Raw genomic sequence first — 25,077 nt, forward strand, 5'->3', positions numbered from 1 at the left:
GGCAGTGGATTTGGGTTAAAAGGAATATATCCCTAAAAACATTAGTTATGGCTTCTACTTCAGTCCTTTGAAAACCTACCTATCACCACTGGTTATTACAAAAAACTAAATATACTAAAAGAAACAGTAGAAGGAGACATTGGTTCAGAGGTTAAGCTGTTGATTAAAGTAAGTGTATTGGTGAGAGGGAGGAACAAGTTCCACTCAGGAATTTGAGTCCTGTGCAGTCTAATCTTGGCTGAGCTGACCCTATTACTATAGGCAAACTAATTAACCTCCTTGTGCCTTGGCAGCTTATCTGTAGAGTGAAGATAACAATGACCCACTAAAAGACTGCAAATCATTCTGTAAAAACCAACGTTATAAAAATAATATAAATAATTACCCCAATTATAAGATTTTAGTCTTTACCCAGAGTTTAAACATCTCTCTGCCTAAATAATATGCCAGGTTTAATTTTTGTCATACAGTGTGTGTGTGTGTGTGTGTGTGTGTGTGTGTGCACGTGGTAGAGTGAACTTGTGTTTAATCTCATCTACAGTGAAATTTGTATTTATTGAAAATGCACTTTCTCTTTCTGATGCCTATTGTTCAGTCTGCAACACACTGGGTCCTAGATTATCACTGTAACTCCTATTGGCAGCACAAGGTTTAACACAGTGGAAGAGCTGCCGAGACAGATGTAGGGAGGGGGAGCTGGGGGCAGGAATAGATACTCCTAATTTCTTTTTAAATGACAACTCTTCTTGCCTGTTAAATAAGAAGAGTATGCTTTATTGTTTCATAAGCCTATTGCAGTTATATTAACTATAATTAAGCAATTCAAGTTGGATCAGCAGGCACATAATAGCATGCCAAGAAGTGGCAAAATGAAGGGGCTCCTAGTTGTGTTTTATTGTGGATTCACTGACTCACATTGAAACTGTCATCTCTTTTGGGATATTTCCAATAATTCTGTAGGAAGTATTTATAAAATTGTATTCCTTCAGTGGCATAAAGATTACCTGTTTCTGTAATTATTCTTGGTTATCATGCCACACTTTCTTTAGCTGATAAACAGAAATAATAATCAAACAATAAAATATTTACAAAATGAAATAGTTATTTCTTTGGGAACTCAAACAAGAATCGTGCAATCTCTTCAATTCCTTCTTTTTAAAATTCATGCCTAGTAAATATGTAGGCTGTTTCCATGATGATATTAATGACTCAGTCATGTGACTGCAATGTTTTTGTTGGTGTGATTTGGCCTATAGCCACATGGTTGCCTAGGAATCCTCTGGTTAGTGGCCAGGACTAGCTAGTAAGGGACAATGAACTAGACAGAAACAATCTTTTAGTTTTAACCAGTTCCCCTGTGTTATGTGACTATTGTTGCCCTGGCCTTTGCTCAGCTAAAGTGGGGAACAGGTGAATTTTCAGTGAGGGCTGAGCAATATCTCTAACAGGTATTATGTATTTTATTGACTTCTTACCTGACTAGACCTTCTTTCCCAGTTTCCATTTCCTTCTGCTCTGGCATCGTTCCCTTTGATTCTGTTGGATTTTGATGGTCAGGGGTTGTGGTCAGATCTTTGAGTGAATTTTTCTCAGAGATTTTATCTATGGAAAGGAAACAACATATAGACAGAAGAATATATGCCACTGTTGATAAATTATATTGGACAGTGTAAGTTACAGGGATGTTTTTTTCTCCAAAACAGTCTTAGGAATGCTTCCCCTAGGATTCCTGCTAAACAAAGTAGGATCTTATGCAGGAGAAGTTAACTTGTAGACACGTTCAGGCTGATGAAAAGTATATTTAAGTTGTATTATGAAACAAAAAGTTCATAGTATATTACTTTTTGAAACTAGCAAAGCTGAGATTAGTAAGGAGTAATCCATTCAAAAGGTATTTCGGTTCTGCTAAAGTATTATTCATAATTTGTGGCTGAAATTGAAGCCTCATAAAATTCAGAAAAATAAAATAGACAGAAGTGATGTCACTGACAATATTTCAGAATTTTGCATTCTAACTTTTTTTAATTAAATAAAATCTTTGTTTTTGGTTTGATCATCTTTAGTTATGATATCTTTTTCTGAATAAGCAGTGTAAACTAATATGTACTAGCTTCATTTTCAGTCCAAAAATTAAAATTTTCCCTTCAAGCTTATAAAAACAATTTCCAATTAATATAGTTTAAATTGTAGTGTACCAAGAGAATAATCAATTCATTGATAAATATGTAGATTATAGAGAAAATTTAAGTAAATTACTTAATGTAAAAAGAAAATATAGAAGGAGCAAAGAAATAGAATGAACACAATAATGGTTATTCATTGTCCACAGTTTCTAACTTATTTTTAAATGGGTGTACTGTGCTTAGAAAATTGGAATCAATGCCCAAATGATAACTCTTATTTTTTTGTAATAAATTATAATTGAAAAAACTTAAGCCAATCCAGTATTGAAAATCTGAATTCACAAAAATGATAAATCATGGGGCGATCATTTACTTTCACAAAAGCTCTTATCATACAAGCCCTTTAATATGAAAATTCCTGTGATCTGCCTAAAATCTGCCAATATATGAAATTTTTCAGGAACATGTTTTCGGAATAAAGGCAATCATAAAATTGACTCAGTACTTAGTTTTGAAAGGTTTATGACTAAGAAAGCTTAAAACCCTGGATTTCCCCAAACAGATTTCTTCATTATGTATCTCCTACCTACATTTATTTTGGAATTCTAGTAATTTTGGCTAGAAGATGGAAACCACAGCATAATGTTTAAATGAAAACCCTCTGAATTCCTGAGTTTACTTAGGATACAAAGGATCGTTACTATAATCATGTCCTTGGAGTCTCTGTCTAAAGACTATATTCCAGATGAAATGTTTCCACGTGTATGGAATCTTACTGAGAGTGCAGGATAGGGTCCTTTTTATACAAGCACATGTGGTACACTAGTGAGCTTATCAGTATTGAACAGATTTCAGAGTTAAAAAAAATTGCACTTTCAATATGTCATTTTGTACTAAGAGGCTTTTGGTAGAAATAAGAGAGAAAGATCTATTTTCCCTATGTATTTGGGTCAAGCCATATTTTCCCATTTCTCTTTGTCCAACCAAAAAATAAATCATTTTTCAGATCTCTAACATTATGCTACATATTTCTGCCTAGGAAAATGACAGCAAAATCTTTTTCCTATATCCACAAACACTTGGGTTAATTATGGTAAGATATTTGAGAGCAAAGTTCTTAACCTCTGGCCACAGAGATCTAGTGAACTCATGGATTGGAACTTTTGAGACTCTGTGTTACCTATGCAAATTTTACATGGAGAGGATCTAAGATTAACATGAGCTCTTCCAAGAAGTCTGGGCCAAAAAAAGAGTTATGAACCATTGTGTCCATATATTTTTCTGGGAGTGCCCACATCCCTGCCCCCAAATTAGGAGTGAAAATAGAGCATGAAATATGAGTAAAATAATCATAAAAACCCCTCCTGAATATATAACAAGTAGAATATGTAAAACAGTCTTTCTTAAGGGGCTTTTATTGACTATTTCTTAGAAAGGCACGTGAATATAAGCTGCATCACATACTTCCATCAGTCATTCAGGTTACAGAATATGCATTACATTTACACTATTACTTTTCTGCTAGCACCAATTAATGACTGACTGTTCTGCAACAGTTCTTTTCTCCTCTTCTGATAAGGAATTTTTGTTTATCATAATAACATTTGGATTAAAGTAACTCTAAGTAGATCGTTGTACCTTACCAGGTCTCCTCTAGACATTACCAACCCCTTCTAAAATGACGCTGCCTCTACTATGACAAGTCTAGGTTATTCAGAAATTAATTACAACCTAATTTGCTTTGTGGATAAGCATTTTAATTACAAAATAAGTCCTTAATCACAGTTTGTCGATGAAGATGAGAAACCAGTTATTGCCCGTTCTTGGATTCAAAGCAGAACAACTTTAAACATACTCATGAGGACATAAAACAAAAGAATCCCTGTCAACTATACTCAGTGTGGGTGTCTTTTTACCCATGCAGCATGTTATTTGTTTGTGGGAACAGATGGTCAGATTGCTCACATCATCCTCATCATGGAAGAAATCTAAAATACACGGCAAATCTTGCTCTGGCATCTGGGTGAAGTTTTGTCAACCTCACATTGTAGTTTTACCCAGCTTCACACATGGAAAGCAGGATCCCCTCGTTTGTAGCTGCCCAAATGAATAGTGTAAGTCTTTCTGCCAACTGTGCTCTGAAATTGCCAGATCTCATCAGTACACTTGGTCAAGTTCTGCCCTGGAACGTGTGCCCATGGCAGATAGTAAAATCTGGAGTCAAAGTGTTCTGATATGGTTGCTTTTATTGAATGTGCAAGAATGAGTAGAGTTTGCCCTCCACACACCTGGCTGATTTTGTCTTCGGCCTGGCAGCATCTCACACTGGGCCTCTGTAATACACTTCCAAACTGCTTTGTCCCCTTGTAGTAGCACATTGTGGAGAGCATTGTGGAGAGCTGTGCAGGTGTGAAACAGCTGCTTCTGTCTTCAAGTGAGGAAATAAGTGATGCAGAAAGCCATTAACCTTACACATTTTATCAGTGGCACTAAATAATTGCTGGAAAAGGAGGAATCCAAAGAAAGAAACTGATTTGGGAATAAGGTTGTGAATTAGACAGGTGTTGATTCAATTGGTTTTTTTTTTATGGATGTAAAAAGAGGAAGACTTGAAAATGCTCTCATTGGTTGGAATATTTGATGTGGGTGAGATATCACTTGGTTGAATTTCTAACTCTTATAACACCAAATACATTGTGAGTTCTAACTCAAAAACAAATTTCCTTTTTTTGGACACCAACAATATCTGAGTAATTAGATGGAAGGTGAATTAACAAAAACTAAGCCTAGTACCTTGATTAGATGCATAAGTGATACTATCAATTTCATCTTAATGAATGAACGTTTGGAATAAAATAATAACACAGTTTTAAGAAATGTATAATTAATGATTATCTTCTGACATCTAAGATGGTATTTTTGACTCAGCTTGTGTTTTATAGTTGCCAGAATATATAGTGCTCTTAGAATAATTTTAATTACAACATGTTGATCATACTTGAAATTTTATTATATCTTTGTGGATTGTCAAATGACATGGAGGAAGCTGATAAACATTATAGCAATGAGTATAGAATAGAATCTGAAGGAGAGTCCTAAAATGTAACAGATTTGAAAAATGTAATACCTTAGAAATGTTGAAGAAATCTATAAAAAATCCAGAGGCGAAGGAGTCAGAGTAACTGAGAGTTCTGGAAACCATCTCATATGAAGAATTGTGGAGAAACTTTGGGTCTAAAATAGCTAAAGACTAACTAGTGACCTAGCAGTTATTTCAAATTCTTTGAAGGGCTGCTGTATAGAAAAGACTTATTTAGTGTATACCAGAAGGCAGAAGAAATATCCATCATTGGGATTTCCAAAACAAATAAAATCCCAAACATTCTAACAATTAAACTTGTCTAATAGTGAAACATATGGCTTTGTGAGGCAATGAAAGCCCTGTTGCTGGAGGTATACAGGCAGAAGCTGGAGCCCATATGAAGGACCCAGATGGGGTCCTTGCATTGGGTCAGAGGTTAGAAGTCTTCTAGTCAGCCTTAATTTGCCAAAAAGTCCTGAAAGGGTTTTTATATTTAGGCAGTTTTTTTTAACTTTAAGATACATCATCACAAGTGAATAAATGAACAAATCAACAAACAAAAAAGAATACAGATCCATCTAAGGTAGCTTTGGTACTGTGTCAGGATGAGAGATCCTGTCCTCTCTCAATGTCATGCTTTGTTTCAGGGACTTTTGTACTGGGATTAATTCATCTAGAAAATACATTTTATGTGCAGGTTTAAGGAGTGTGGTGAGTTACCGGTGCCGGGTACAAAACACAGAGCTGTAATCCTTACATCACTAATTCTCTGGGTGACTCTGGATAAGTTACTTTTCTATAACAGTTTCCTCATCCATAAAATGAGAAATACTTTTGTCATGGGGATTTCTGTGAGGATTAGATAAAGACTCCATTCAAGAAAAATGCAGTATAAACACAAAGTGTTCCACCGGCTTGACTAGGGTAAATTATCTTCTTTAAAAAAAAATATTAACTATTTCAGGTCTGCATAACATTGATATATATGAGGCATGCTGAAGCTTTTATTTACTTAAGAGTGTTTCAGGAATCAGGAAAGCAGAATTAGCTATATTCTTTAGCAGAGAAAAAAGCTAAAAACATAGTTTGATTTAACTGAATTATACAAATATATTTAAATCATGCAAACTATAAAATATATGGTATTTTATAAAAAAAAATTCATCCCATCCACATTGGTTAGTGTCTCTTAAGTTTTTAGCTTATTAATCAGGTGGAAACTAACGAATTTTATCAGAGTTTGGTCTTCTATTTGATATTTAAAACAAAGTATAATTTCTATGCCTAACTTTTCCTTCTAGCTGATCAGCTCTCGTTACCTCTCCATCTTCAGCAAGGCAGCTCTGTTCTGTATAATACACAGGAATCGTTATTGGTTGTGCACATAGCTGGGCACCTGACCTGAAGAATATGGCCAGATCACAGCTGGCTGGTGATCTGGGTGGTGAACCGGGTGGTTCCCATGGACTCTGCCCAGTGGGAACAATGATTGCTATCTAAATCAGTCAGCCTGCTCTCTCTGGAATTTAGACTGCGAAATGAGAGGATGGGAGTAAGAGCAGCCCAAAGTAGATACGCAGAGAGAAATGCAAAGCTTTGTTGACTATGAGTGAAAGGCAGAGAAAGCAATCAGCTCCCAGGGCTGGCTCTGTCCCTTAAATGGTTTTCCAGTTCCAGTTATCCAGAGGTTTCCTTAGCCTTGAGCCCTTGCCACTGAAGGTGTCCTGATTATGTCTCTGTGCCTTGCCAAATCAGCACTCATTTCTCATTTCTTTTGTTCATATCAGATATCATTTTGAAGGAATGTTTAAGTTCAATAGCTGTAATTATTTACTATATAAGGTGTTTTTTCCCCCTTTTTCTTTTGGATGAAGCAGAAAAACATGCTTTAAATAGTTTTTGAAAAGTTTCTCTCATTTTGTTGTCATTGTTTCTATATTCCTACCTTATCCTTTGTCTGATGAATAGTATTGACAGTTACAGAAAGTGAACTATACTACTAAAATAGTACCTCCCATGCATGGTAATCAAACTCATTGGTCTTATATAGGGAAGCCTTTATTGATTTAGAAATTAAATTTCTGTATATAGTCTGGCTATTTTCCTATTCCATACAAGACAAATTAAATTTGTATAAGTCCTGCCAAGGACTAAAGAGTGGTTTCCTGCTTAAATGAGTTAGGATTTTCCCTCTTTCTTTTTCCTGTATTATTTAGAAAATTAGTATACTTTATGTCTTATAGTAGTTTTAAGTTCTAGAGTAGTTTTTAGCTTTCCTTATTTCTGTCCAAACTGAGTTGGCTGAGATGCAGGCTAGGTCAGTTTGGATAGTGGTGGGAGACTGGCAAGGCCTGGGACACCTCTGAAGACCTGGAAATGTGTTAGACTTGGAACCTAGGTCTTGGTTATAGAGAGCTATTTGGCCCAGGAGGCCCAGGGAGGACATTACATTTGCAGTTGGTTTGCAACACAAACCTGGGATGGAGGGCACAAAGGAAGAGAAAGGGAAGAGGAAGAGGATAAATAAAAACATTGCTGGATTCAGAATCTTGTCCAGGTTGTCATTGTTCATGGGCATGAGCAACATAGAGTACCTACCATGCGGTTGGTTAGAGGTCACAAAATGATCACATTTTGTTTTTTAAAAATGTTTTATTTATTTTTGACAGAGAGAGAGAGGACCTGAGTAGGGGAGGGGCAGAGAGAGAGGGAGACACAGAATTTGAAGCAGGCTCCAGGCTCTGAGTTGTCAGCACAGAGCCCAGCACAGAGCCCAGCACTCAGGAACTATGAGATCATGACCTGAAGTTCGACACCTAACCAACTGAGCCACACAGGAGCCCCAAGATTTCAGTTTTTATTTCAATGATTTAAAAAGAGAATATTTAAACATTTTAAATAGTTGACATTTAAAGATTGAGAGAATTCAAATTAAAATTTGTATTTACAGTCTCTCTAGACTGAAGATGGACTATCTGGCAGCACTTGCCTATCATCTCTGTATGACAGTGACTGGTTGGAGCTGAGTGGCCTCTGGCCTCTTTAGACAGGGCATGCATGATCCTCATTTATGCTACCTGACCCCCATCAACATTGGAATTTATCAATCTCAATGCTAAATGCTTTATATATATTAAATAGTTTAATCTGTATCTACAACTTAGAAGATTAATGACAGTATTATCCTTATTTTATACATGAGCAAACTGATACTTAGAGATGTCAACTATCTTGACTAAAGCCAGACAAAGTTATTAAGTAGTAGAGTTACAATTTGAATTGAGACATGCCAAACTCCAAAGCAGTGCTCTTTATAGTATAATATACTGCCAATATACTGAATTTATGTTATTGATTAGAGCAAAACTCAATTTCTTGTTTTTTTGTTACTTAAGTAGGGAGTATTTTAAAGTCATACACATTAGTTTTCTATTGTTGTAGGAAACAAGCTTAAATGCCTTGAAGAACACAGGTTTATTCTTTCCTAGCCTGTAGAGGTTGCCTGTGTTCCTTGGTTTGTGGTCCCTTCTTCCATTTTCACATTGCATCAATGTGACCTCTGCTTCCATCATCCCATCTTCTTTTATCTTTGACCCTTCTGCTTTCTTCTTATGAGAATCCCTTAATTACATTGAGGCCTTCTGGATAATCTTCCCATCTCAAGATCCTTAACTTAGTAACATCAGCATTTTGTTCCCCTTCATGTAAAACTTCATAGTTTTTAGGGAGCAGGGTGTGGATGTTTTTGAGAGGTCATTATTCAACCCACCATACCATACTAGCTACCCATGGGCACCTAACTTTGATCCGTTTCCACACAAAGTCACCTTATATCATGATAAACTATTAAGGAAGTCATTTAAATATCCTCTACTGGTACCAAAACATTTTTTACAGAAGGATTTAATGTACTGTAAGTGAAGTGGAAGCCTATGAAAGATGATTGTAATCAAAAGAGAACCGTAGAAAGTTATCTTTATTTGAATCCAAAATGTATTACATTCTTCATTTCCATGGCAGATAAAAATTAAACCATGCTCTGCAGAAGATAAGAGTTCTATAATCAGAAATCAACATCTGCAGATATTGTGACATTGCACCTGCATGTTTTGAAGGGAAGAATATAAAAATACCAAGCACATATAAGAGGCTATCTTTAAACACTAATAATTTTGCTTTTTCAAAACAAAATATCTTAAATATAACTGCTTTTCCTATTAAAGCCTTTGAAGACATGCTAAGTCTGCAAATTTAAATGAAACTATTTTTTTCCTTTCCACTCAAACAGCTTCTATGTTAAATGAAACTTCCACAAGAGTTTTTATTACCAGCTATGAAAAATTAAGCTTACAAATATACTTTGAAAAAAGTATAACAAGAGTAGGACAAAACTTGTCATCCCAAAGATGTGATCCTTGGTTTCATACCATTAAGGTTGTATTTTTATGGGGCGCCTGGGTAGCTCAGTTGGTTAAGTGTCCAATTTTGGCCCATGTCATGATCTCATGGTTCGTGAGTTCGAGCCCCGCTCTTTCTCTCAAAATAAATAAACTTAAAAAAAAGAGAAAAAATACTTTAAAAAAGGTTGTATTTTTATGTCAGAAGAACTGCAAATTGGAAACTATCACTATTATGAAATGACTCATAGTAAAACAGAATGGCAGCAGAACATACAGGTGTATATGTCCAGTGGTTACTTAGAAAATATTGCAAAGGGGAGGACACTTGTTGGGATGAACACTGGGTGTTATATGTAAGTGATGAATCACTAAATTCTATTCCTGAAATCATTATTACACTATATGTTAACTAGCTGGGATTCAAATTAAAAGAATAAAAAAATTATTAAAAAAAGAATCTTTCTGGCAGAATAAACCTGAAAAGAAAAGACAAAAAAAGAAAATATTGGACAGGGTCTTAAAAAAGGAATTGGGTCTGCTATGGAATCACTGATATAGAAATGAGTTATGGTAACCTTAGGAGTAGATGAGATTTCTAATGGAGAGAATTTAAAGAAAGAAGAGCAGAGGTATGAGTTGAACCTTTAAATATGTACAATCCACATCTATTTTATCATTTTATAACCCTTACTTAAAATTATATTGTTCATTATATGCATATGTTAACACAGACTTGGCCATATTGTTCACCACTATGGGCTATTTCTAGCCCATAGACATGGCACATAGCAGGTAATAAAAAAGCATCTATTGAATAAGTGACTGAATGAAGAAATTATGTTTTTATAAACACTCAGATCTTTAAAGTGTCTCAAGTGTGATTTACCCTAGATGATTTACCTACTCAAGGTCAAGCGTTTCATCAGGTAACACATTTCAGAGAGATATGCATTTTATTTTTTCCTACAGATTTGAGTTCTGACCTTGTATTTTGGTGTGTGACTCTTCAAATGTGACTGGAGTCATCTTGGTTTGGAGAGATTTCTTTTCATTTTTGTTTTCTCCCTTTGAGAAACAAAGATTGTACACAATTAATTTACACAAAAAATAAAGTTAAATGTAAAATATAATATGGAGTTTTTCATTCAATGATCAAGCCAATCATTAAGGCTTATCATTTGTTTATGATATACTACAAATGATAATTCTTGCACTTAAATGGATATTCTCGGCTCTACTATTGAATAATCAGCTTTGACTTTCACAGCTTGTTGGCCTTAGGCACTCTCTTTTTGTCACTGTGGTTGCTACATCTACCTGGCACATGTTCCTCCCAATTCCAGTCCTCATTCCCCACAGTCCTAGTGTTGGTCCTGGTCTAGGTCTTTTGTAGTAGAACTTAAAGTGATAGAAAAAAGTAGTCTAGTTTCTTAATTCAGAGCTCTCTTCTCTTTGTGATTTCATTTGCCTCTACCTTGTCATTTGTCTGAGAATCTAAGCTTTCCTTTGAAATGTAGGTATGTCTCACTGGATGTGGCCAGTGTGCGTCTGAGGATGGTCCTATGGGAACAAAGTGAAACAAGATATAAGGTTAGAACACAGAAATGTTGGCTCCCAAGCTATTTACAGAGTGGTAGGGGAAACATACACACACAAATGTAAGTGCAAGGAAATGTTATACATAATGAATGTCTGTAGAGGATAGAGATAGGGCATAAATGTGGAATGGTCAATTCTACTGCAGTAGAAGGAAAGGGAGGAGACTATCAAAAAGGAAGTAACTCTGAATTTTACAAATCAAGATGAATTTTTTTCCAGATGAACAAGGCATGGAAAATATTCCAGGTAGTGGATACCTGTTCAGCAAAAGTCTAAGGTGTGATTGTATACAGGCTGTGTGAAACTAAAGTAGAAGTGGTTGGATGGGAAAGAGTGTGAGAAAGAAGCTTAGCTAAATAGGCAAGGACAAGGGCCTTGAGAGTCCCATTAGCCTTGATGTGGAGTTTGACATTATTTAACAGCACTGTATGTCAGAAACATTTTAAGCTGGGAAGTAAATTAATCAGATGCTTTAATTTAAGTCTCACAGTAACCATATGTATTAGGCAAGACAGCTATTATTATTCTTATGTTATTGAGTAGGAAATTGATAAGGTGGCTAAAAATGTATGGATCTCTGGATATATTATGAAGTAGTAGTAAAGCCTTCTTTTTTTTTTTTTTTTTTTTTTTTTTTTTTTTTAAATATTTTTTTTAACATTTATTTATTTTGGAGACAGAGAGAGACAGAGCATGAACGGGGGAGGGTCAGAGAGAGAGGGAGACACAGAATCCGAAACAGGCTCCAGGCTCTGAGCTGTCAGCACAGAGCCGGACGCGGGGCTCGAACTCACGGACCGCGAGATCATGACCTGGGCCGAAGTCGGCCGCTTAACCGACTGAGCCACCCAGGCGCCCCTAAAGCCTTCTGATTTCAATCAAGTACTTTTACATGTTATGATGCTATTCATAAACATTTAATCATAGTCTTTTCATGTATACAAGTGTAGATTTATGTGAATTATGTCTTATTCTGTAGCATGAAAGTTTGGATTAGCCTGAATTTGCAGATCTTGATTTATTGGTTATTGACAAATGGAAGTCACCTAAGTTATTTTTGTTTGAGAACTAAGTATTTTTTTTTTCTTTCTTTTTTTTTTTTTTTTTTTAATTTTTCTTTTTAACGTTTATTTACTTTTGAGACAGAGAGAGACAGAGGATGAATGGGGGAGGGTCAGAGAGAGAGAGGGAGACACAGAATCTGAAACAGGCTCCAGGCTCTGAGCTGTCAGCACAGAGCCCGACGCGGGGCCCGAACTCACGGGCTGTGAGATCATGACCTGAGCCGAAGTCGGACGCTTAACCGACTGAGCCACCCAGGCGCCCCTAAGTATTTTTTTTAATATTTTTATTTTATGTTTTGAGAACTCTTTATTTAAAAGAAGAATGTAAATTGATTTTTTATTTCTAAATATCTTCTTACAGGCCTCAAATAATCTATTTGTACTTCAGAACGTTACTGTTTAAATGCCATTTTTAAGGCTATATTCTATGGATAAAAACATGGTTTTAACTTTCTGTCATTTTTAACATTTAGTGTATTTGAAACTGGAGAACTATTGCCTCTGCCAACATGTTATGATCTCTAAAGAGTAGATGCAAATAATTTCCTTAAGTATGACTTTTAAGATATAATGTGATGTCAGCAGACTTCATGATCAACATCCCTAAGTGTTATGTCATGGGAATGTCATGGGATATACACCAGAGTTGTTCTACCTGTGTCTAATCTAAGTACTTCTCCAGTATTACTGTTTCTAAAGGAAAGGCAATTCCTTTAGCGTTTCTGTTCTTTTTGCCTTCTCTCTAACATCCTTTTATCTTGTGAGTAGAATATTTGGAAAGTTGATTAAACTAATATTCATCCTTCATCATTCATACTTCTTATTGATTAGTTGATTCAACTAATATTCATCATTCATTCATTCATACTTCTTCAGAAGCATAGCCTAGATATTTAGCTCTCAGGTGCTGACGTCAGATGGAACAGGGCTCCAATCCAAGCTTTGCCATTATCAGTTGTGTGCAAGCAGAAAATTGTAACAGGACTCATGGTTATTCTGAAGATTTAATATAATAGTTCTTGGAAGAGGATAGCACCTTGCCTGGCACATAGTAATTATTGTTAGCTATTATGTTCTCCAAGAGAATAATATATTAGTTATTTTTATGTGTTCTATGGAAAAAGAATCATGATAGACAAAGGTTAAATATCATTGTAGTGATTTTCCTAGGGAGAAACACAACAAGACTACCTGAAGGAAGGTACCCAGCTCAACATTTGTGATATTCCACGAGCTTTTAAACATATAAATAATTTTAAAAGTGTGGAATTATTTATTTTAACATAAGAATTAGAAAGAAGTCAAGGGCACTCTCATGAAGCAATGCTAAGCACATCCTCCTTCATATCTGCTCTCCATTGCAAACATAGTCAATGTTAATCAGAAATGAAAGGCAAATTTTCCAGGGCCAATGCTAAGTCATCTCAGTATTTTCTATACTCTAGGCTCATTTAAACCTGAATCACTGGACCATGCTATTTGAGTCCCTGAGGTACACTCCTGCTTGTACTTGACATCTTTCATCCAATTCTTTCGATGGGAAAATAATTATTGCTCTAAAAACCTTACATAGCACTTTTAGATAAATTTAGTCAGTAATTTATGAAAATGGTTCTTTGGACAGTTGTAAGTGAATAGTGATTATATAATTATCCCTTTGGACTTTATTGTGTCATATAAGCATAAGTTACTCATAATAATGATAATAAAAATTGCCATTTGGTAAGTCCCTACTATGTGCTTTATATACACTGCCTCTAGTTTATACAATAAGGCTACAAAGCATTTTCATTTTACAGGTGAGTAGGCCTAGAACTTATGAAAAATATTTCTCTAGAACAGGGTTCCTCCACTTAGGTGGTATTGAAATTCTGAATTGGATAATTCTATGTTGTGAAGCGCTGTCCTGTGGATTCTACAATGTCTAGCAGCATTTTTGGTCTTTACTCCCTAGATGCAAGTACCATCTCTACCCCTGAGATATGACAACCAAAAATAACTCCATACATTGCCAGTTGTCCTGAGCGGCAAAACTGTTTCCTATAAAGAGGTCCTGGTCCAGAGCAATTACTGTTAAATTGTAGTTTACCATGGCCACGATCTTCGACATTCTTTGTTGAAACTAATTCATATAGCCCATTTAATATTTGAGAAATGATTTCATTTGGGATTATGGTAGAAATATAAATCTGCAATGAGAAGTCTTATTTACCTTTTTCCAACTCCTAATGTAGTCTTCTAAACATTTATCAATCTGTTTTAAAGCAAATATAAATAGTATATATAAAACCCCAAAGAAAAACAAGTGCATGACCCAAATGGTAGAGGTGAAACAGCAAAGCAACCTTACACATCACAGTATATTAAAACACTGGACAAATATCCATCACTAGACAAAAAATGATGACAATCAAGATTGATTTAGGAATGTAAGTAGCATACCTGTCTTGTGGCTTGTTGAGGCTGATTGCTTGGATCAGGACCTTGTTTACTCTCATTGTTCTCCTCTTTAGGCTTCACCTTGTTGGATTTTATCATCAGTGATTTAAACATCTTCTCTGAGATGGTTCTGAAAGCTTCTGTTTTTACGACTCTGTCTTGAGGTAGAGAAATGCACTTTGTTTTTCCTTTCATTAGTAGACAAGCCAATTAGTTGTTTAATCGGGATTTTGTTCTGGCTAATTCCTAGAGGCAACTCTGTAGCTAGTAAGGGCTTAAAAGCAGCAAATTATTTCTGCTTGGGTGATCTGAATTCTGTTTATGAACTTCAAAGAGCCAAAATGCCCTTGAGAATAGTTTACAGGTGAAGAAGTAAACAAAATTTCATTGTTGATTTGAATTGTTCAGATGTGATCACATTGCCCATTGTTTTGTTTATTTTCCTTTTCTAATTACCCACCTACCTATCTTCATCTATCTAATTTAATCAAAGTAACATAAACATTATTAAAAAATAATATGTGCATAAGGTCTTATAATAAAAGCAACAGATCATTCCTCCATCTCTAGTTCTACACCATGAGATAACTACTTTTTCCTTTTTCTGTTCTTCGGGTGTCTTTTTTTTATGAGTATTTTATTAATTGATCAGATTAGTGGAACTCTTAGAAACTATAGTCGAAAACGAGACATATTGCTTTGCATTCCCAATAGCCTAAATGTTCTCAGATTCATAACGATGATTATATTAGAATTAAGCAAAGAGTATGTTAGTTTGCTAGGGCTACCACAGCCAGTACCACAGACTGGGTGACTTAAGCAACAGAAGTTTATTTATTTATTTGATTATTTGTTTTTCAGAAACATATTTACCACAGTTTTGGAAGCTAGATATCCTAGGTCAAAGTGTCAGTGAGGTTGGTTTCTTCTGGGGGCTAAAAGGGAAGGAAATATTCTAGGTCTCTCTCTAGCATTTGGATAACTATCTTTTCCCTGTGTCTTCATATTGTTTTCACCCTGTTCATGTTTGATTCCCAATTCCCTCTTCAAGGATGCCAGTCATTGGATTAAGGCCCACTCAAGTAATCTCATTATAACTTAATTACCTGTTTAAAGACCCCAACTCAAATACAGTCACATTCTGAGGTCCTGGGTTTTAGGACTTCCAACATTAATTTTTGAGAAAATATAATTCAGACTGTAACACAGAGAGAGTATACTTGATAAATACCAGTTTAGAGGATATGTATTTCATTGCTTTGAAACAATTGGTTCCAAAACTTCTTACAAGTTTACAATTTTGTTACAAATCTTTGGAATATCATAAAAGCAATATAAGTGATTCCTAGCTTTAGAAGCCTAGAGAATTCTGTTGGATTATTAATTTCATAAATTATAAAAAATATGTATTTTACCACAGCATGGATTTTTTTCCCCTGATTCATCATTTCACCAATAAAGTTAGATTTTTTGAAGGAGGACACTTATTTTATCCCCAAAATACCTTTATATAGAATAGAAACTCAAGATGTGTACACTACATCTTCTTTATCCATTCATCAGTTGATGGATACTTAGGCTATTTCAATAATTTGTCTATTGTAGATAATGCTGCTATAAACATCAGGGTGCATGTATCCCTCTGAATTAGAATTTTTGTATTCTTGGATATATACCTAGGAGTGCAATTGCTGGATCATAGGGTAGTTCCATTTTTAACTTTTTGAAGAACCTCCATACTGTTTTCCAGAGTGGCTGCAGCAGTTTGCATTCCCACCACAGTGCAAGAGGGCTTCCTTTTCTCCACATTCTCACCAACATCTGTGATTTCTTGTGTTGTTAATTTTAGCCTATTTGACAAGGGTAAGGTGCTATCTCCTTGTAGTTTTGATTTGCATTTCCCTGATGATGAATGATGTTGACTATATTTTCATGTGTCTTTTGGTCATCTGGATGTCTTCTTTGGAAAAATGTCCATTCATGTCTTATGCCCATTTTTTAACTGGATTATTCAGTTTTTGGGGTGCTGAGTTTTATAAGCTCTTTATATACCTTAGATGCTAACCCTTTAACAGATATGTCATTTGCAAATATCTTCTCCCATTCCATAGGTTGCCTTTTAGTTTGTTGATGGTTTCCTTAACTGTGTGCTTTTTATTTTCATGTAGCCCCAATAGTTATTTTTGCTTTTATTTCTGTTGCCAAAGGAGACATATCTAGAAAAATGTTGCTACAGCCAACATCAAAGTAGTTACTGTCTCTGCTCTCTTGTAGGATTTTTATGGTTTCAGTTCTCACAATTAGTCTTTAATCCACTTTGAATTTATTTTTGTGTAAAGTGTAAGAAAGTGGTCCAGTTTCATTCTTTTGCATGTTGCTGTCCAGTTTTCCCAATACCATTTGCTCAAGAGACATTCTTTTTCCCATTGGATATTCTTTCTTGATTTTTTGAAGATTAACTGACCATATAGTTATGGATACATTTCTGGGTTTTCTATTATGTTCTATTGATCTATGTGTCTATTTTTGTGCTAGTCTCATGCTGTTTTGATGATTACAGTTTGTAATATCACCTGAAGTCCAGAACTGTGATGCCTCCTCTGCTGAATAAAATTTAAAAAAAAATTATTTAAATCCAAGTGAGTTAACATACAGTATAATAATGGTTTCAGGAATATCTACTGAATAGTATTTAATTGAAAGCCCTTTAAGATATCTGACAATTTATTCCTCACTTATATCCGTTTTAAGTCAGAACTAATTAAATATATTATACTTGCAGTATATAAATTTACACAATTTCTTCAATACCTACCATCACAATATGCTGTTTTATTCACTAATGTTTTCCTGCATCTGTTTTTTTCCCCTGAATTGATGGAAAGGCCTCTACCATCAGAATCCTTTGTTGTGCAACTACTGATATCACCTTGTCACCTAATGTGATCTTTTCACTGCATCTATTGCATTTTAACCAAATATGTAGAATATCCTACTGTTTCTTTCACAATTTGATTGTTAACCAAAATCACTTTCTGAAAAACTCAAAATTTGTTTAAGGGCCACTTCACCAATGCCTACACTGGAGGTCTATGAAATTCCACTGAAGATCTCATCTTTTCCTGTTTGGAAGTCTAAGATCAAAGCAGGGAACAGAACTCATTCTATGAAGCCAGCATTACTTTGATTCACAAACCAGACAGAGACCCAGCAAAAAAAGAGAACTACAGGCCAATATCCCTGATGAATATGGATGCAAACATTCTCAATAAGATACTAGCAAATAGAATTCAACAGTATATAAAAAGAATTATTCCCCATGATCAAGTGGGATTCATTCCTGGGATGCAGGGCTGGTTCAATATTCGCAAATCAATAAATGTGATACGTCACATTAATAAAAGAAAAGAACCATATGATTCTGTCAATTATTGCAGAAAAAGCACTTGACAAAACACAGCATCCTTTCTTAATAAAGACCTTCTAGAAAGTCGGGATAGAAGGAACATAGCTAAACATCATAAAAGCCATTTATGAGAAGCCCACAGCTAATATCATCCTCAATGGGGAAAAACCGAGAGCTTTCCCCCTGAGATCAGGAACACGACAGGGGATGTCCACTCTCACCGCTGTTGTTTAACATAGTGTTGGAAGTTCTAGCATCAGCAATCAGACAACAAAAAAATCAAAGGCATCAAAATTGGCAAAGATGAAGTCAAGCTTTCATTTTTTGCAGATGACATGATACTATACATGGAAAACCCAACAGACTCCACCAAGAGTCTGCTAGAACTGATACATGAATTCAGCAAAGTCGCAGGATACAAAATTAATGTACAGAAATGAGTTGCATTTTTATACACCAATAATGAAGTAACAGAGAGACAAAGAAACTTATCCCATTCACAATTGCACCAAGAAGCATAAAATACCTACGAATAAACCTAACCAAAGATGTAAAAGATCTGTATGTTGAAAATTATAGAAAGCTTATGAAGGAAATTGAAGAAGATATAAAGAAATGGAAAAATATTCTGTGCTCATGGATGGGAAGAATAGATATTGTTAAAATGTCAATACTACCCAAAGCAATCTACACATTCAATGAAATACCAATCAAAATTGCACCAGCATTCTTCTCGAAGCTAGAACAAGCAATCCTAAAATTTGTATGGAACCACAAAAGACCCTGAACAGCCAAAGTAATATTGAAGAAGACCAAAGCAGGAGGCATCACAATCGCAGACTTTAGCCTCTACTACAAAGCTGTAATCATCAAAGACAGCATGGTATTGGCACAAAAACAGACACACAGACCCATGGAATAGAATAGCGACTCCAGAATTGGACCCACAAATGTATGGCCAACTGATCTTTGACAAAGCAGGAAAGACTATCCAATGAAAAAAAAGACAGTCTCTTTAACAAATGGTGCTGGGAGAACTGGACAGCAACATGCAGAAGAATGAAACTAGACCACTTTCTTACACCGTTCACAAAAATAAACTCAAGATGGATGAAGGACCTGAATGTGAGACAGGAAACCATCAAAACCCTAGAGGAGAAAGCAGGGAAAAACCTCTCTGACCTCAGCTGCAGCAATTTCTTACTGGACACATCTCCAAAGGCAAGGGAATTAAAAGCAAAAATGAACTATTAGGACTACATCAAGATAAAAAGCTTCTGCACTGCAAAGGAAACAATCAACAAAACTAAAAGGCAACCGACAGAATGGGAAAAGATCTTTGCAAATGACATATTGGACAAAGGGCTAGTATCCAAAACCGATAAAGAACTCACCAAACTCCACACCCAAAAAACTGCTAATAATCCAGTGAAGAAATGGGCAGAAAACATGAATACCCACTTTTTTAAAGAAGACATCCAGATGGCCAATAGGCACATGAAAAGATGCTCAACGTCACTCCTCATCAAGGAAATACAAATCAAAACCACACCGAGATACCACCTCACGCCAGTCAGAGTGGCTAAAATGAACAAATCAGGAGACTATAGATGCTGGAGAGGATGTGGAGAAACGGGAACCCTCTTGCACTGTTGGTGGGAATGCAAACTGGTGCATCCACTCTGGAAAACAGTGTGGAGGTTCCTCAAAAAATTAAAAATAGATCTACCCTATGACCCAGTAATAGCACTGCTAGGAATTTACCCAAGTGATACAGGAGTGCTGATGCATAGGGGCACTTGTACCCCAATGTTTAGAGCAGCACTTTCAACAATAGACAAATTATGGAAAGAACCTAAATGTCCATCAACTGACAGATGTATAAAGAAGATGTGGTTGATATATACAATGGAATACTACTTGACAATGAGAAAGAATGAAATCTGGCCATTTGTAGCAATGTGGATGGAACTGGATAGTATTATGCTAAGTGAAATAAGTCAGGCACAGAAAGACAGATACTGTATGTTTTCACTCTTATGTGGATCCTGAGAAACGTAACAGAAGATCAGCAGGGAGGGGAAAGGGGGAAGAAAAAAAAAGTTACAGAGAGGGAAGAAGGCAAGCCGTATGATACTCTTAACTACTGAGAACAAACTGAGGGTTGATGGGGGTGGGGGAGAGGGGAAAGTGCATGATGGGCATTGAGGAGGGCACCTGTTGGGGTGAGCACTGGGTGTTGTATGGAAACCAACCTGACAATAAATTATATATATAAAAATAAAATAAAATAATAATAATAATAATAATAATAATAAAGTACATATGGAGATTTAAAAAAAGCAGGGAATAGAAGAGGAAGGTAGGAATCATAGTCCCTAGCATAGCCATGGAACTCTCATTTCTGTCTTGGTACTGACATATCTACTAGATGCATGGATATCCCAATGTAAGCCCTTTACAGCATTTTGATTATTATGATATGGAGAGTTATCCCATTGGGGGGATGAAGAACTGAGATAACTACTGGTGGTCTGCACACTTTTATTCTATATGCCATCCAACAATAGCAATAAGATCATTGAAATGACTACTTTTCATCATAAACTAAGTTTTACTTCAAATTAATCTCCTGGTATACTAGGTTTAAACATACAAATATCTATGAACAACCAATATTTTTAAGTTATTTTATTTATTCTGAGAGAGAGAGAGAGTGGGGGGGGGGAGGGGAGGAATTCCAAGCAGGTTCCGGAATAACAGTACGGAACCCGATGTGGGGTTAGATCTCAGGAATTGTGAGACCGTGACCTGAGCAGAAACCAAGAGTTGGATGCTTAACTGACTGAGCCACCCAGAGGCCCCATGAACAACCAATTCTTTGTGTCAATAGGTTCTTCTTTACCAATATCTCAAAGACCCAGTTGGACAGTCAGTATTCAATGTCCTCTTACAATACACAGTGTTGTCATGAGTATGACACTACTTGTCTATTTACTTCAACTGGGTATTTCCTTATCCTGCCTTTTCTCTCCTCCTCTCAAAAGGTATATATAATATATAATAAATAATATATAATATTACATATGTATATATACATATTATATATACATATATAATATGTATATATACATATTACATATGTAATGTTATATTATTACATACATATACATAATATATATTATATATATATATTATATATATTATATATATATATAGTGATGTTGAGCATCCTTTCATGTGTATATTGGCCATCTGTATATCTTCTTTAGAGAAATATCTGTTCATGTCTTCTGCTCTTTTTTAAATTGGATTATTTGTTTCTTTGGTGTGAAGGTGTATAAGGTCTTTATATATTTTGGACACTCTTTATTGGATATTTGCAAATATCTTCTCCCTTCTTTTTTGCTTCTGTTATACCTTGTGTCATACACACATCTCCATTTTATTACTTCTTATTTTACAACCATTTTTAGATGTTTTTCCTTTCAGAGTGTAAGAAGCTCCACCAAGCAGAGACTATCCTCTGGACACTTTCATATCCCTTGTGTCTGAATCAGTGCTCAGTATATTCTAGTTACTCCATGAATGTTTGCTGAATGAGTTATGAGAGGATGATGGTTTAGACCATCATCCTGGATTAGCTCTGGATTAAGAGTAAAGAGGTTCTCTGTGGTAGAGGCAGAACGTAAGAAGTGGAGAAAACCTCCTTGAAGGAACAGAAATGTTATGGCTTCATTACTTTTTTTTTTTTTTTTTTTTATCAGTTTTCATTGTCTGCATCACTTTGTTTTAGGCTGGGAGTGAGGTAGACTAGGAGAAATATGCATAAAATACTGTAATGGTGTATTTCACAACAATTGGTGTTTTAGAGTCAGTGAATACGGTTTAGAAATGGCACAGAGTAATATTACATACATGTTATTATACACATGCAGATGGTCATAAGAAAAAGAATCATGATTAGCAAATTGTATCAAATTCCTCCTGGGACTAGTAATTAGTTTCAGCATAGTATTATCCATCATATCAATGTTGTTTGCTTTAATCTTATTGAGTTTTAAGTTTTATTTTAAGTTTACAAATAGGTTTTAGTTTTATAGTTATATAAAAGATATAAGCAACCAAAGTTTATATATCTAGTCTCAGGCTTGAACATATTTCTGCATCATTCCTATAAAATCATTCAAATCACTGCTGAAGGATCTATAATAAAGTTTCTACTTAATAGAAATTAAGTTTAAGAAATGCTAACTTCCTTTGAAGGAACTTTATTGATGGGATTTCAGACACTGCCTTTGGAAGATGATTTTGGATATGGAAGACTTTCTAGCAGTTCTCAAATTACAGTCTTCTCTGCCTCTGGGAGGGGGCATTAGTTGAAACTGTCTTTTTGTCTGACAGACTACTGGAAACAAACTAAAGCTATATTTCTTCCTACATCTGCTAAAGAAAGTAACATTTAAATAATTCTCTGAGATCCCTCTGAATTAAATGCAGTCTATTACATTATTTCAATAAGAGAAACTACTAAGTTATAAAAAGAACAATTAGTTTATAGTAGATAACCTCAAATAATAAGATGAAACAACCAGAAGTTGTTTTTTTCCCCCCAGGGTTTGTGGGGGGAGTTCTATTTTTGGAAAAGATAATAAACTGATAATAAGCCTGAACACTGGCCAATTCCTGAAGAATTCACTATGCTGAACACATTATATTCAGTAAGGCAGGAAAGCAGATAATTTAGGAGCATTTTTTTCAACTGTAAGACTTTAGAGGAAAAAGCACTGGGCATGTTGTCAGGTTACCTGTGAACCCAGTTTTGGTTCTCATCTATAAAATGGAAGCTAGAGTAACAGGCTCTTAAGGATTTGGGGACAACTCACAAGCAATGGAACATGACAACATATAAAAAGTATTTGTGTAAATTAAGTGCTCCACAAATATTTGTTAATTAATCGAATAAAATAAGTTGCGTTTCTGGAGAGCACTAAAATTTAAAATACTCTGCTAACTAACGTGCATAATTTTATGCAGCAGTAAACATTTGATCTCTTCCTGTGTTTCAGGTGGTTGTCTTGCTGCTATGGGGTATGCAGAGATGACCAACACATGGTGACCACTTGGGACACATTCACATTCTTGAGAGAGAGAAGATGTATAAACAATTACAGTTCAACTTGTGAAATGGAAGTGAGTAACATTATATTAGCACCAGAGAGCAGGTGACTGAGTATCTAGGTGTGGGTGGACAGTAAATAGAGAGGAGTTAATGCTCATGATAGGACAAGGAATTCACTGAGCAGACATAAAAAGGTAGGGCATTCTAGACACAGAAATGGCATCCAATTAATTAAGGTATTACAGTAAGTTACAGTTAATATGGCCAGCATAGTGCCCTTAGTAGCCATGTAACAAAGATTTCTTAAACTACTGTTTAATATTAACAATAAATATGAAGTATATAAACAATTTTTTTATACGAAGTATGTCATAGTCCATATATCATTTACAAAAGGGACCAAAGACAGTGATTTTATATTCTTTCATTTATGAAGGGTTAGCAAAACCTAAGTTCAAAAAAAATTAAAAGAAACTTCCAAATATATTCATTTTTTCTTGAGTTGATGACATTGAATATTTAATGATCTTATAAAGTAGATTTATAGCAATGTATACTTAGAGGAAATTTTCCATCATACAATATGTATAACACACTAGAAATATTTGCCAACGTGATTTTATGTGATGACAAATTTAGAGTATTTAGATTTTTTTCAGTCACCTGCAGGTGTAACGTGACTAGATGTAATGCAGCTCAGGTAATACGAAGAATTTCTAAAACTAAAGTGATTTTAAATATAGTGTTTCATTTAGAAATATTCTATGTTTCTCTGATTATAACATTTGCATTGCTTTTAATTTATAATTAAAATGCATTAACAGCAAATGTAACAGATATTAAGGGTAAAAATGCCTTCAGGAAATTGTTAATAACTAGTGGCATCTGTGACTAATGAATGCTATATTGGTTTAGACTGTGACTAACAGAATAAATGTTTTAAAAAAAATCCTTATGTTAGTATTTTATAAACAGTAATCAGGTCGTGATGAATCTGTTACGTGAATATGGACGGGGTAACTATGTGAAGTTTCCTCATTCTTATTTACATTATTTTGAAAAGTTGATTAGTCTGCTGCAGTATTTGTTTCCAATTATGGACTATCATTGTTCATTTATTTTTATCATCTAGTGAGCTAACTGAAAGCACTTCAGTTAATTAAACATCATGATCTACTGTTATATAAGGAGATTAACAGTATGATTCGTAAAGAAGATTGTCTATATACAATCAGGTCTCTAGTTAAGCCACTTTTAACTTTTTTTTCTATATTCTAAATTTATAGATAATCTGAACCTAATGTTCCGGGAATTTTTGAGCTATTATAGGATGTTCTTATTTCTAATAAAAAAGTACATCCAACTAGTGAAAGTGGTTTTTGGTTTATGAATAACAGCTGTTGGTTACCTCAGTAATAAAAACCAACACATGTACAAGGCAAATATATTAATCTTTGACCCAACATGAGAACATTATTACTTTTTAACACTCAAATTTACCAATGGTGAAAACTTTGTTGATCTTTCAGGTTGAGAGATGAATGTAATATATAGCAGTTGAAAATCTTAGGAGAAATATTATTAGTTCTTTATTTAGAAGACAGAATCCATTTCATCCTTGGGTTTTAGCCTCATGGTTCCTACAGTCTGCTGGATGTTTAATTTGGAATGTCTTGTAATTGCTTTATGATCAACCTGCTTAAAAACAAATTTATCTTCTTTAGTATCAATCTAGTAGCTCCTTCTGACTTGCTGTTTTTGCTGGAGTAATTAGCATTCCTTTAATTCCTCCCTTATACTTATTATATGAATTAGTTGCTTGTTTCTTGGATTCATTCTTTA

At 34.9% G+C, this 25,077-nt stretch overlaps 1 protein-coding gene across 3 annotated transcripts in view; it reads right to left on the reverse strand.

Moving 5' to 3' along the window:
• The window catches only part of CNGB3 (cyclic nucleotide gated channel subunit beta 3), a 274,497-nt gene that overhangs the window by 146,405 nt on the left and 103,015 nt on the right, over positions 1-25,077 (reverse strand). For 2 of the 3 annotated variants that reach the window (XM_058698489.1, XM_058698488.1), the window contains exons 3-5: positions 14,711-14,865; positions 10,589-10,670; positions 1,476-1,602 (exon numbers count right to left, since the gene is read on the reverse strand). In XM_058698489.1, the coding sequence (XP_058554472.1) occupies positions 1,476-1,602; positions 10,589-10,670; positions 14,711-14,865 (364 nt within the window). Of the gene's footprint in view, positions 1-1,475; positions 1,603-10,588; positions 10,671-14,710; positions 14,866-25,077 lie in introns of those variants that run through there. The other variant, XM_058698490.1, reaches the window with a different exon arrangement.

The sequence above is a fragment of the Neofelis nebulosa genome, chromosome 14, assembly GCF_028018385.1.
Source record: "Neofelis nebulosa isolate mNeoNeb1 chromosome 14, mNeoNeb1.pri, whole genome shotgun sequence".
NCBI lineage: Eukaryota > Metazoa > Chordata > Mammalia > Carnivora > Felidae > Neofelis > Neofelis nebulosa.